The sequence below is a fragment of the Electrona antarctica genome (genome assembly GCF_951216825.1).
Source record: "Electrona antarctica genome assembly, chromosome: 15".
NCBI classification, from domain to species: Eukaryota; Metazoa; Chordata; class Actinopteri; order Myctophiformes; family Myctophidae; genus Electrona; species Electrona antarctica.
The window spans coordinates 24021392-24034140 of NC_136796.1; the positions used below are offsets into that span (position 1 = coordinate 24021392).

Consider the following 12749-nt stretch of genomic DNA (forward strand, 5'->3'; position numbering starts at 1 on the left):
ACATAAAACAATACAAACAATACATTTTGTTTACTATGGCTAACTCAAACATTTAGACCACAGGGAATATTTGCAACAGTATTTAGTTATCGTAATTAAACAGTAAAGCTGTGCACATTCCAACTGATAGATAATATAATTCCACAATTAAAATACAGCATAATTTCATCCCTAGCACAATACAGTAGTATTGATCTGAAAATAAAAGTGCAGAATACTTTATGCCTTCTAGAAAGACTCAATTTTCAATACATTATTTTCCAGAGTAGCTTGTAATGAATAAATGACCAGGTGAAGGTTTATTTTGTCAGTAGCCTACTGTTTAGCAGGATGGGCACATTGGATATAGCTGACATATCAACTCTGCTGTGATTGCACCAACATTTCCCATACTTTCTCATAATTCAAAATCAGTTCTCAAACAGCAGCTTTTTGGTTAAACTTTATCAGTTAAATGATACACAATAACAATTTTCTGTGAAAATTCAGGATAGCATCATGTCATCTGCACATTTAAACTAAAACAAACCATGCTTGATCATGGAGTTTCTTTCAACAAATGGCCATTAACAAGAGAATTTGAGCTGCCACTGTTCTTTAAACATCTTTAAACATATCTCAATACCTAAACTAATTATTTTTGCTCTAAACTTTAACACCAATTTTATAGTTAAAAGAGGATATCAGTAATAATAGGTAATTAAATTCCCAGCCCAGGCTATGATGAGGTAGAGGGCTACAGTGTGATAGAATCACGATAGAAGGCAAATTAGGGCATTTTATCAGAGTACAAGATCGAACAATGAAGAGCTATCTGCTAATATGTGTCTAGCAGATCAGCCTTGCTGGCTGATGCTGATGATAATGATGATTGTGTTATGGAAGGGAAAAAAAAGGTGTGCAATCAAAAGTGCTCTCAATGCACATTCTCAAATGTAACTTCCCGAAGGATGTTGTATCTGTGATACACTGTTATGGGACCAAACAAACAAATACATTTATATTACAACAATACATAACACAACACAATTTACTATATGTCAGTGAAAAATACATTAAAAGTAGTGTGAAAAGTGATCAAAAGTATTAACTAAACAAACAAAGCAACAAAAATCAATTACCCGCTTTCACTTTCTTGACAAAAAATAACATATCCATTCCTTAAGACCGATTTATAACACTTTGTTTACCAATTCAAGCCCCCACTATATCATTTGACAATCATAGTTTAAGGAACGGTTTTACTTCATTTAGAGATTCCATACTGTATCTAGCAGTCAGTACAGTACAATGACCGTTTATCTAGAAATATTATTCTATTGCTACAATAGAGTACAGCTATATTTTACAGCACATTCCTCTTTAGCTACAGTATGTTGCAACATTATGAGAACTACACAACTGGCTCCAGTAAAACTACATGGTAACACTTTAAGTAAAGTATAAATCCGTAAAGCAATAGCGATAGTGATTATAACTTGTAATGCACTGTAATGCACTCAAAGTATGGATATTGCAGATTAAATTACAGTCTCTAATTGGCCCTGCACTAAGAAAACAATAGTCAGATGATGGAACTGATCGATTAAGTTAATAATCATACAGTACGCAGTCAGCTCAAAAACCTGTCATTTCGCAAAAATGCATGCAAATGTTTTTGAATAAGACCTTTGTCGCATGTGACACATGTTAGCATGTAATAACAACTAATGGCTCTAATGGCTCTAATCACTGAGGATACGTCCCAGGTGCATCCATGCAATGTTTTTTAGTTATAGTTCTTCTATTTATAGTGACTCATAGGAATAGACTATGTGACAACCAGGTATAGTCTGGTGACCACCGGAGAGACGGGTGACAGCCGGAATGTAGACGGCACCCGGGTGAGCAGTATGGGTGCAGCCTGTGTCCTCCGTGAGGAGGAAGCCCAACAACCCTCGGTGAGGCCTTTGGGAGGGCCATGCAAGCAGCAAGCGGAACCGCAGCACCATGTCCCTGCGGAACCATTGCCCACCACTCCTGAATGAACTGTCTGGTGCTGGGACTCTGGTGCAACACACAGGTCCTGAGCCTGGTGAGAGCAGGAGTGGACCTGGTGAGACGTAGGAGGGGCCCGGACAGGAGACAACCCACAGAGCCTAGTCCCTCCATGCGCCAGAAGTGTACCTCCCAGACCTGACAGAGTAGTTCTGGAGTAGTTCCAACGGATTGTGTGCCCCTGGTTTTTCCCTAGTGGGACTGATTGAGGGTAGCTACTGGGACGTAAGTCGGGACTTGATCACTCCCGGCTGGGTCTCCTGAGTGAGGGGTATGATGTTGAGAGACCCGAAACCCTGTTGACCTCAGGATACATCACTGAGGATACGTCCCAGGTGCATCCATGTGATGTTTTATAGTTGTTGTTATGGCTCATGTACTGTTAACGCATTACAATCCATGATCAGTATTGTATACTTTAAATAAAGTGTCACCAAGACACAAAAAAAAGAAAAGAAAAGAGTAATTTAAAGTATACCTAAAACAGAAAATGATGATTAAACATAAGCACAAGAGATTACAAAAACATTGTAAATACAAGCAATATAAAAGACCAGAACAAAAGGATGCAATATGTTGTCAACACAAAAATGGCTCCCAGAATAAATAAATATAAATAAAAAAACAACTAGTGAAATTATAGGTTGTGGTTTTAGTCAGGTGAGGAGTTGGACCAGCGTGTTTGTATTATAAACACATTTTAAGACAGACTAGGTTTGGTAGCAAGGCAGTTTTTGAGGAGGGGGGGGAAGGGGAGACAAATGCTGGCCAAGGAGGAATGAAAAAAGATGGAAAATATGTGAGAAGAAAAGCAGAGTAAATGAAGCAATGTGAGACGACAGGGAAGGACATACAGCTGTTAAGGCAGAGAGTGTCAACATGACAAAGATTAAAAGACACACAGAAGCTATAGTTATATTAATCATTTCAATGGCTTCCAGCAAATCCAGAAATCCAGGTCTAGAGGCTCCCACATTCAAAGACTTAAATATCCGGTATATACATCAAGCAACAGCAGATCTATACCAAAAACTCTTAGTAGTAGTAGTAGTAGGATTGGTGGAGGTAGCAGTAGTCATAGCTGGCCTAGAATACCTGGATTTTGATTCAGACGCAGCATCGAAATGACAAGTTTAACTGTAGCTTAGAGGAGACATGAGCACATTAATTGGTGTGAAGACAATTAAAAGGGCACACACAGCACCACAATGAGGTGATTGTAAAATAGTGTGACAATACAATAGAGAAAAAAGCAAGTGCCACATTAAGGCCAGTGCATACCACAGCAGACGCCGCATGACTGTTCCATAACCGCATAATGCCCTATAAGTATACTATTTTGCGATGCAACACGTTGTGATCTTGTAGATCAGCTATCAATAAAATAATAATACAAAATAAAATCTTCACCTGACGTACACAAAATAGGGACACCAGATTGAAAATGTTTAAATTAAATGTTATGTATAATGCCCTGGCCTGTACACCTCCCGCGGCAGGGAACTAGCGTCCTTGAATTGTTTACTTGTCGACAAATGCTAAGTATGTTATCACACACACATGCTAGATGCTCGCAATTCATTTTCAATGGGAGTCACGTGGTTTTGATGAAACAGCCTTGCTTGATGGCTCTGTTCTGCCCCCATCAAGCAAGACTGTCTTGTCAAAACCACAAGACTCCCATTGAAAATGAATTGCGAGCTGTTCTGCCCCCCCTCTCCCCCCAGAACAGAGACAAAACATTGTGTTTCGAATGTGTGAGTGCAGCATTATGCTAGTTGCTTCACAGCACCTACTTATGTACACCTTGTTTCTATTTCCCAAGCAACAACAGATGACATCACATCGTCTGCTGTGGCGTGCACTTCACTCAACAGGGTGCTAATAGGGACACACATCTACGTAAGTGACCTAATAACATACAGAAAGGAAGAGAGAGATTAGGCTAGAAAGGGGGTTAAGGCTGTGTTAGTAGACACGTGTAAATATATACACTGAGATAAGGCCAGTTGTTCCACTGGCCTGTCGTGGCTGAAGCTGGGACCATTCTCTTCAACCTGTACGGGTGACGGCCTACAGGATGAATGGATTTTGGGGGTGAGGAAAGAGGGACAGAGGGAGATGGATGAATTGTAAATGTAACGTAGGTTAATTGCGAAATTTGATACAATAAGCTTTTGTGGCCATTCGTGAAATTACTTGTGTGTTCATTGTGTGTTCATTGTGTGTGTGTGTGTGTGTGTGTGTGTGTGTGTGTGTGTGTGTGTGTGTGTGTGTGTGTGTGTGTGTGTGTGTGTGTGTGTGTGTGTGTGTGTGTGTGTGTTACCTGAGAGATGTTGACCCCGGTCAGTTTCTCCACCATTTCTGGGAGGCGTGTCATTATGTCCAGCACCTCTCCGGTCAGTTTGGCTGCTCCCACATCTGCAGCTCCACTGGAAATCATGGTGACCTTCTGGGCTTTGCAAAGTGGCTTACTGATCTCCTCTGCCATCTGGTGGAAAACCGGGGGATATTAAACTAAGCAAATCTACAATTCATCACCAATTAACTCAAAAGTAAAAAGAAATGCAAAAGCCTATATTCATTGATGAAAATTCATGGACATATTAAAAGATGTTGTGATTGTCAAGTTAACATCAATCCTCCTGAATAGCCAAGAACATTGATTCCTATTGATAACCAAATATGGAGTTCATCACAGAGATTAGCGCGTAGTTGCCAGCAGGGCAGAATGCATGGAGTCTGGTTTGAGATTCAGTGCCTTGCTCAAGGGCACGTTCAAAGAGGGATTACAGCAACTGCCAACTGATCAGCGTTACTATTTCCAGAATCCAGACCAACCTTGGCTTCCATCAACCTCTACTATAAAATGAAGAAAACAATGTCTGTCCGTCCTTTTACTTTTTTCACCTCAGTACAATTGCACATGAGAGGATGAGATTCTGTCCATCCTCCTCCATTCACGTGCATTTTTCTCCTTAGTTGGTTGACCAATCGATCTGTAATTGCACATTGACCATTGGCATATGCAGGGACGGACAAACGTTCGGTTTCACTTTTAAGCTGTTCATTTGAATTTTTGCCACGGGCTATGAGATATGTAGTTGTAGTCATGGACCCAAGTCTGCACATCCCTGGGTCATGGACTAGTATTATATTGCCTGATAAAGACCTACCTAGTGGTCTAAACGTTGCAGATTTTTGCCAAATAAAGGAGCTCTAGAAACTAGTGTGCGGATGTTCCTTCCTTTGATTTTCCTAGTATTATATAAAACAGTTTGTTATGATGTCGTCTCATTGCTCACCAGAGGCAGTGTCTCCAGAAGCATGTCCACCATGGCTCCCTCCTTGTACTGCTGGAAGGCCTCTGCCTTCTTAATCATCTGCAAGGCCTCAGCACGGCCCTTAGCTTCCACAGCAAAAGCCTCTGCCTCCCCTTTCATCTGACAGACAGATACAAGGATAAAAGGGTTACTTTGAAGGTAACTCATGTTGCTTTTCCACTGCATTACCGTTTCAACCAGGGTCCAATCCCTGGCCAAGTCATACTAAAGAATATGAAAATAAAAATGATACTCATTGCAATGCCTTCCTGCTTGGCACTCTTGGCACAGTACTTCGTAGTAGATCAAGCTGCCTCACACAGCAAAGCAAACAGAAGATGGGCTCCTGGCCTATAGGCCACATGCAATGGCTCAGGAACTGTTGGTTCCCAAGGCCTTTTTTTTTTTACATTATATAGCCTCAGCTCGCTTGGAACCCTGAAGAAGGTGATACTAAAAACGAAGCACCAGGCACCAAAACCAAAATGGCGAATTGATTTGGACCATTTCCATGCAGCAGAAAAGTGACAGCAGACAAGTCAAATATACACGGATATGTCTTTGGATTTAGGTCCATGACAAAGCTGGAGAGCTCAATAATAGAATTCACTCATCTGAGCGTTTACCATGTGATGTCTTTTTGGTTATGGCATTATTTAAACAAAACTAACGCTGTCGCTAGGAGCCCCTAGAGACTGTGCTGCTCCTTACACCCAGTCAGACCAAAGTGGTTTAAACCGACTGATGTTGACATGCTTGGACCACTTCACTCTCAATAGAGGCAAATATTTCAAATAAATACAATTTACTATTAGAGGCAGAATTGTGTTGATGCTTACAGTATACTTGTACTGTATATTCACTGAAGGAGGTGGTAGAAAAAACCTCAACAGAGTCAGAAGGGTTTATCCACTCATAGTGGGGGTCGGGTGTTATGGAATTGTCATAACACCTTGTTGTTAAAGGAATCTATTATATATGACTCACTTTAATAGACTCCGCTTCAGCTTCTGCCTCCATGATCAACTGCAGACTGGACAGGCCAAAGGACAGATGGAAAAAACAGAGGAAGAGACATGGTTTCAGACCTAGAAGACTGTTGGCTGTCATCATTATCATCACCATCACTATCACAATACTCTTCATCACCATTATTACATCATACTGATTTTTATAATGTCGAGAGAGAGACCAGTGAGATTAATCTGCACATAACTCAGTCACCCGCCCTACTCACCGCGTCGCCTCAGCCAGTCTCTCCAGTCGGAATCTCTCAGCCTCGGCTGGCTTCTTGACCTTGGCCTCCAGCTCCTTCTCCTTGCGGGTGATCTCCTGCTCCATCAGCATGACCTGCTGAGACCGCTCCACCACCTGCACCTGCATCTTCTCCTCCTCAATGCGCTGCTTGGTCTTTGCCACCTACGTCGGCACATGGGCGGAAAGGAAGGGAGGAGCAAGAGCAAGAGATAAAATGTCCATTAATATCGGGGTAGTACCACCTAATACCACCAAACACCAATATGTTTCAGCCACTTATGGCTTTCACCAGGGTGTAACAGTGAAAGCCAAAAACCCTGATGAAGGCCAAATGTGGCTGAATCATGGTGGTATTTTAATAGGTTCGATATTTACTAGCCCTATATTAAAGGCTTTTAATTTTAAGAAGAGTGCCTTGGACGTTCTTCATCGTTATTGGATTCCACCTCCCCAAATTCTTCTGAAGGACACCTGCATGTGATATTAAGGGCCGATTCATACTATTTTACCGCTGTAGTGCTGAAATGATTTCGGCTCGTCAGAAATTTTCAGTAGCACCACAGAGCCGACTTTAGGACGGTACCCGAACCTCAAATGACGTCACATTGTAGGCTATACAGAGCCGAACCGACTTTTATTCGGCTCTAAAATAGGAGTATGAATCACGCCTTACTCAGAACTACACAGCGCTTTTCTTGTTCTTTTATCAATCAGTGTGTTTAACAATTATACAGTATATTACAGTAGGTTACCAAACCTCTTTTCTATTTTTTGCATTGTCCACACTCAACTAAACCAAGCCAAATACCTGCAACTGGTAGGCCATCTCAGACTCTGCCTTCTTGGTGTTGACCTCAATGTCATAGGCTGCTTTCTTCAGCTCATAATCTCTCTGCGCTTTGGCCATTTCTATCTCGTTTTTATACTGGGCGGACACCTTCTCCTGCATGGCATTGGCCTCCTGTAGAGGTTGGGAATGGGGGGGGGGGGGTGTCGTTGATGGTGAGAGAAATCAAGATAGAGAGAGAAGCAGGTGAGAGGGATCCATGTAGAAAGTGAGAGAGAGAGGCAGCGGTCAGAAAACAGACAAAGTAGAAATACAGGAGGATAGAGAGATCGAGAAAGAGTCATGTCTCACCCTCATGACAGCATCTCTCTTGTTCTTTGCTTCGCCTATGCGGGCGTCTTTCTGAACCTGGGCGGTGCGGGCCTTGCCCAGGGAATTAAGATAGTCCTGAGGATGAACAGAGATAGAGAAGGAGGTGAGATGTGATGGAATTTGTGTTAAGAAACTCTTAATACTTTTAAAGATTTTTAAAGATTTTTTTTAAATAATGTTCAAAAATAGCAGAACTTGTTTATCTGCTATTTTTGAATAGATAAATGGATAAAGTGGTTAAAATGATAGCAATGCTGTATTAACATCTCTTGCCGACCCCCTGGATATATCCCTTAGAAAAATGGAAGCACACGATTCCTGATGAAGCCGGTCGATTTGACATAAGGCCTGTGTGTGTGCCACCAAAACTGTGGAGGAATAGTGTACCAAACTTTAGGGTTTACGTAACGTGATCAAGTCACACAAGTACTATACTGAATAACAGTGTCTGTCAGCATACCACACTGTATCCCCATTCTCTGACACATTCCTTGGTCTACAACAGAGATCTCAGTGCCTGAGGATGGGGAGAATGGTTCTTCCCTTTCGCGTTCTCTGCAGAGAAAGTGGCCGATGTGGGATTTGACCCGGCAACCCCTACCCCTGTCAGAAGCTCTTGGTTTGTGACTTGTGAAGTTGTGTCTGACAGCTGTGATATATCACCTGGTCATCATGCACGTCTTTGAGTGTGTAGCTGACCACACTAATGCCCATGTTGACCAGGTCAGAGGAGGCCACCTTAAACACCTCCTCTGAGAACTTCTTGCGGTCCCTGTAGATTTCCTGGAGGAACAACGATGTGGTACAATCATGGTTAATGCACAGTGGGCATGCAAAAATACATTTTGAAGATTAATACCATTATGTGAAAAACAAGGTACTTCTGTGGCTTACTACCAAGACAGTTCACACGCACGCACGCACGCACGCACGCACGCACGCACGCACGCACGCACGCACGCACGCACGCACGCACGCACGCACGCACAGTGAGATCACATCATCTTATGCACCTATTCAACAATATGTGCACCAAAAAATAAATGCAAAAAATCTATTTCATTGTATGCTTATATCAAAAGCCTATAGCATGTTTTCTCCCTGTAAAACAAAATATGACATGTTTATGTAGCCTTGAGAAAATAAATGTCAATCAAGAATATCATGACACCCATAAATCAATCTTCAACTGTAGTTATCCATGTTTGTTATGGCATACAGTAAGTACTTTACAACTTTCAGTCCAAGGAAGACCTAGACTGAGTATCTAGTGTAGTATTATCACTTCCTAATGAGGTGGGGGGGGGAGTCAAATGTGCGCACTTAATGTACACCATTTCATACTATTGGCACAGCTTGTAATGCGTCTCATTTTGTTATGGAGCATCTTGGACAAAGATCAATCAAACAACCACTCAGCCAAGCATACCTCTACAGTCAGATGGGCTATGATTGCCCTCTGGTGACCCTCCAGAGTTTCCAGTGCAATGTGAGAAATCTCTGCCTCGGACTTGCCCATGAACATCTGACAGGCTGCTGCCAGCATCTGTTTGTTCTGACCCTGGATCTTCATCTGTTTCCAGAAATCAAAACGAATGTTATGACGCTGACCGTATACACACAGTGGCCACATTACTACTTAATGTACCTTAATACTCGGGTGGGGGTGAAAACCTATTGAGTATGAAGCAAGAGCGAGGAGACTGTAGAGAGTAATTGTATACATGAGATATGTCTGACTGCACTACAAGTGTGTGTGTGTGTGTGTGTGTGTGTGTGTGTGTGTGTGTGTGTGTGTGTGTGTGTGTGTGTGTGTGTGTGTGTGTGTGTGTGTGTGTGTGTGTGTGTGTGTGTGTGTGTGTGTGTGTGTGTGTGTGTGTTGTGTAAGAGGGTGGGCTGACCTGGGCTATGCCAGTGACTGAGATGGGCACTCCACGCCGTGTGTATACTTTATCACTCTTTACATTAAGCGTCAGAGTGTTCAGAGAGATCCTGGAGGAAGAGGGAAATGTAATGTTAAAGTCAGAGAAATGTGAGAGAGAAGACAAGACAGGGAGTCTACATAAATATTGATTAACAACTTTCAACCGGTCACCGCTATTTTGGGCATGTCAATGCCCAATGACATGAAAATAGCAGATGTACACCCTAACAACCCATCGCATCATAGCGGGTGTGAGCTTGCAGATGTACACCCTAACAACCCATCGCATCATAGCGGGGTGTGAGCTTGCAGATATGCTAGTTTCACTTCATCTATGTATGACAAAGTAGAGGGCTTAAGTGGTTAAGCCCTCTACTTTGTCATAACTCATTAAAAGGTATATTCAGTGATTTCACTTAATTCAAATATCACTTATTTTTTGGTTTTGTTGTGATAATCCTCCCTACTGTAGAGTGTGCTGACCATATAAGGAGTTCCTCCCTGTCCCCAGTTAACCCCTGGGGGCCTTTGTGTGTGTGCTGTTGGCCTGTCTCGTGTCCCCCCCACTGTAGTGGGTGCATGTGCACATCTTGTTACCGGGGCAGACCGGGGGGCTGAATGCTCCCTTTAATAATTCAGGTACTTCTTCAGTGATCAAGCGATATCTCTAGTCTAGTACAATACAACAACCGCACCATGGCACGCTACACGCTGTGAGCTTGTAGTTTTACTTTGACCTCTTTTTTCCCCTCTTTATTATAAAGTACCTCCCTGGTTCAGGTTCTGGGTTGCCCTTCCTTGTCGAAAAGAGACAATAAATGAAGACCCAGCTAGGTAAAACGGCAAAACAAAAGACACAATGTGACACGCTGCCCTTTACTGACAGTAAGTGTGACATCAGAGAGAAAGAACACGGCAGCACAAGAATCAAGATGGTATAAGCAGAAAAACTCACTGAATCACATTACTCTGAGGTTAGGTTTAGGTATGGTTTTAGTGAGACCAGGTTTAGGAATTATGCTTAGGTTTAGGCATATAGTTTTACTGAGGTTAAGTTTAGGATGACCCGGTGGCGACCGTTCCGAGGTCGCCGGATTTGGCCCGGAGTGTGCTTTGGGGCGAGCTTTCTTGTATATCGTATATATGCATCAAAGGAGAATGGTGTGCTTACCACTGGATCTGCTGGACACAAGGGATAACAAACACTCTGCCTCCAGCCACCATCAGGGGTGGGGAACGACAAAACCCTTTTAAAGAAGGAAAAGAGGCGTGCTAAGTGAAGGCAACCACCTCCATTTATTTCTCAATATCCCAGTCTCAATTCACTTGGATTAGGGCTGCAGAGCAGAATAATAAAATAACAAGTTGTTTTTTTTCGTTTTTTTTCTTCAGTGATGCTTGCGGAACTCGACTACGTCTCGTTCCTGACCGCATCACTGTCGTGGCAATAATCACGTTAAACCACACCCTCTCGTGTAATATTGCTTAATTCACACTGAGCAATAACTGCAACCAGCCAGCGGTGTTGTTGAGCAGCCTGCACCGCTCACTTCACACAGGTGTGATTTTTCTTATTGCTTGGCCCCATATTATCGCTGCTTGCATCTATATATATTTTTTTTAATTTGGCGAACAAAATTAATCAATTCTACTCTTTGAGATCATATACGTACACTACAGTATCAATAAATGTACTACTTTGCCAATTTGTTGTATCGTGTATTAGGCCTACAAATATTTAATAAGCCATAGAGCATCATGGTTCACACTATATCATCTCTGTCGGGTGGAAATATCCAAAACTGTTGCTTTTCGGGATTCAAATAAAAAAACAGCAAAAGCAGCAGCTCCACAAGCTCAAAACTAGCTTGTAGATCTGCTACTTTTGAAACTTTTGTGTGACCCTGTATGATCAAGTATGGCGCTAATTAAGAAATAACACAAAAAGTTAGAATATGGAGATAAGAGGTTTCTGCCCTGCAACACCAACGATATGTACAGCGTAACCACTAGAACAGGTGCAAAGGACAATGTAATTACCTGACACCACCATAGCCTCGTTGGGACCACAGGTGTAGAACAACATGGTTGGTGTCGATTCTTAGACTGGAAACAATGAGGGAAACGAAAACAATGTATTCAGCGTCACATATACGATTTTTGCAATGCAATTGTATCCAATCTGTATGGTAGAGTAGGCTTAATATAATATAATTTATACATTTGGGGTGGTTGTATTTTATCTCTCTGCTCTTCTATTGAGACGTCTGCAGTGTTAATGCAAGATGTGTTGCTGCATTTTAGTCCTAGGAGCCCTAAAAGGTTATATGACCATCCCTGTAGTGAGTGATAAAAGATAGATGAAAGATGATTGATTGACAGGCAACAACAACGAACACACTTGACCACTCGAACCGCATCAATTTGGGTTGTCATGTGTAAAAGAAAATGTAGAGCGTTTCTAGAGTCCAGACATAAAGATATACTGTATATTCGAGTCATTTGCACATTATCTATGCACACACACACACACACACACACACACACACACACACACACACACACACACACACACACACACACACACACACACACACACTAGTAACTATAATTAATTCCAAACAAAAATATATCTGCCTGATATCACTTAATTTGGTAGACTACAGTTATATCATATTGCATTAATCTGGAATGGATGCTCTCTAAATAAATAGGTGGGTAAACAAACATTTTAGATGCATTTCCTGATAGACCTACACTACAGCTACAGCTCATCTTATTATATTAAATATTTTAAATCATTTAAAAATAAACATTTCCAAATGACCTGATTTCCGCAAGACGGCATACATTTAACAGATTAAAGAGAGGACGAGTTGATGGAGAGTCAGCTGATCCGCGAACTGCAGGACTATCACTCACATCTAATGTTGTGCAGTAGTCTAGACTAGATAGGCCTACTCACTAAAATAACCCATGGAAAACCATGATAAAGCAATCATAAAGAAATCAGACCTAGCACCAGTGGAACTATGAACTCGAACGTGTT

General features: G+C 41.9%; 1 protein-coding gene across 1 annotated transcript; it reads right to left on the reverse strand.

Annotated features, from left to right (window-relative positions):
- Nucleotides 1-4351: 4351 nt before the first annotated feature.
- Nucleotides 4352-11786, reverse strand: flot1a (flotillin 1a; the record flags this gene model as incomplete). Its single annotated transcript, XM_079522438.1, has 11 exons — nucleotides 4352-4528; nucleotides 5343-5480; nucleotides 6348-6393; nucleotides 6598-6779; nucleotides 7426-7578; nucleotides 7756-7851; nucleotides 8440-8559; nucleotides 9206-9349; nucleotides 9678-9768; nucleotides 10872-10947; nucleotides 11741-11786. Coding segments are annotated over 11 exons (1269 nt in total), but the record flags the coding sequence as incomplete, so codon positions are not given.
- Nucleotides 11787-12749: the final 963 nt, after the last annotated feature.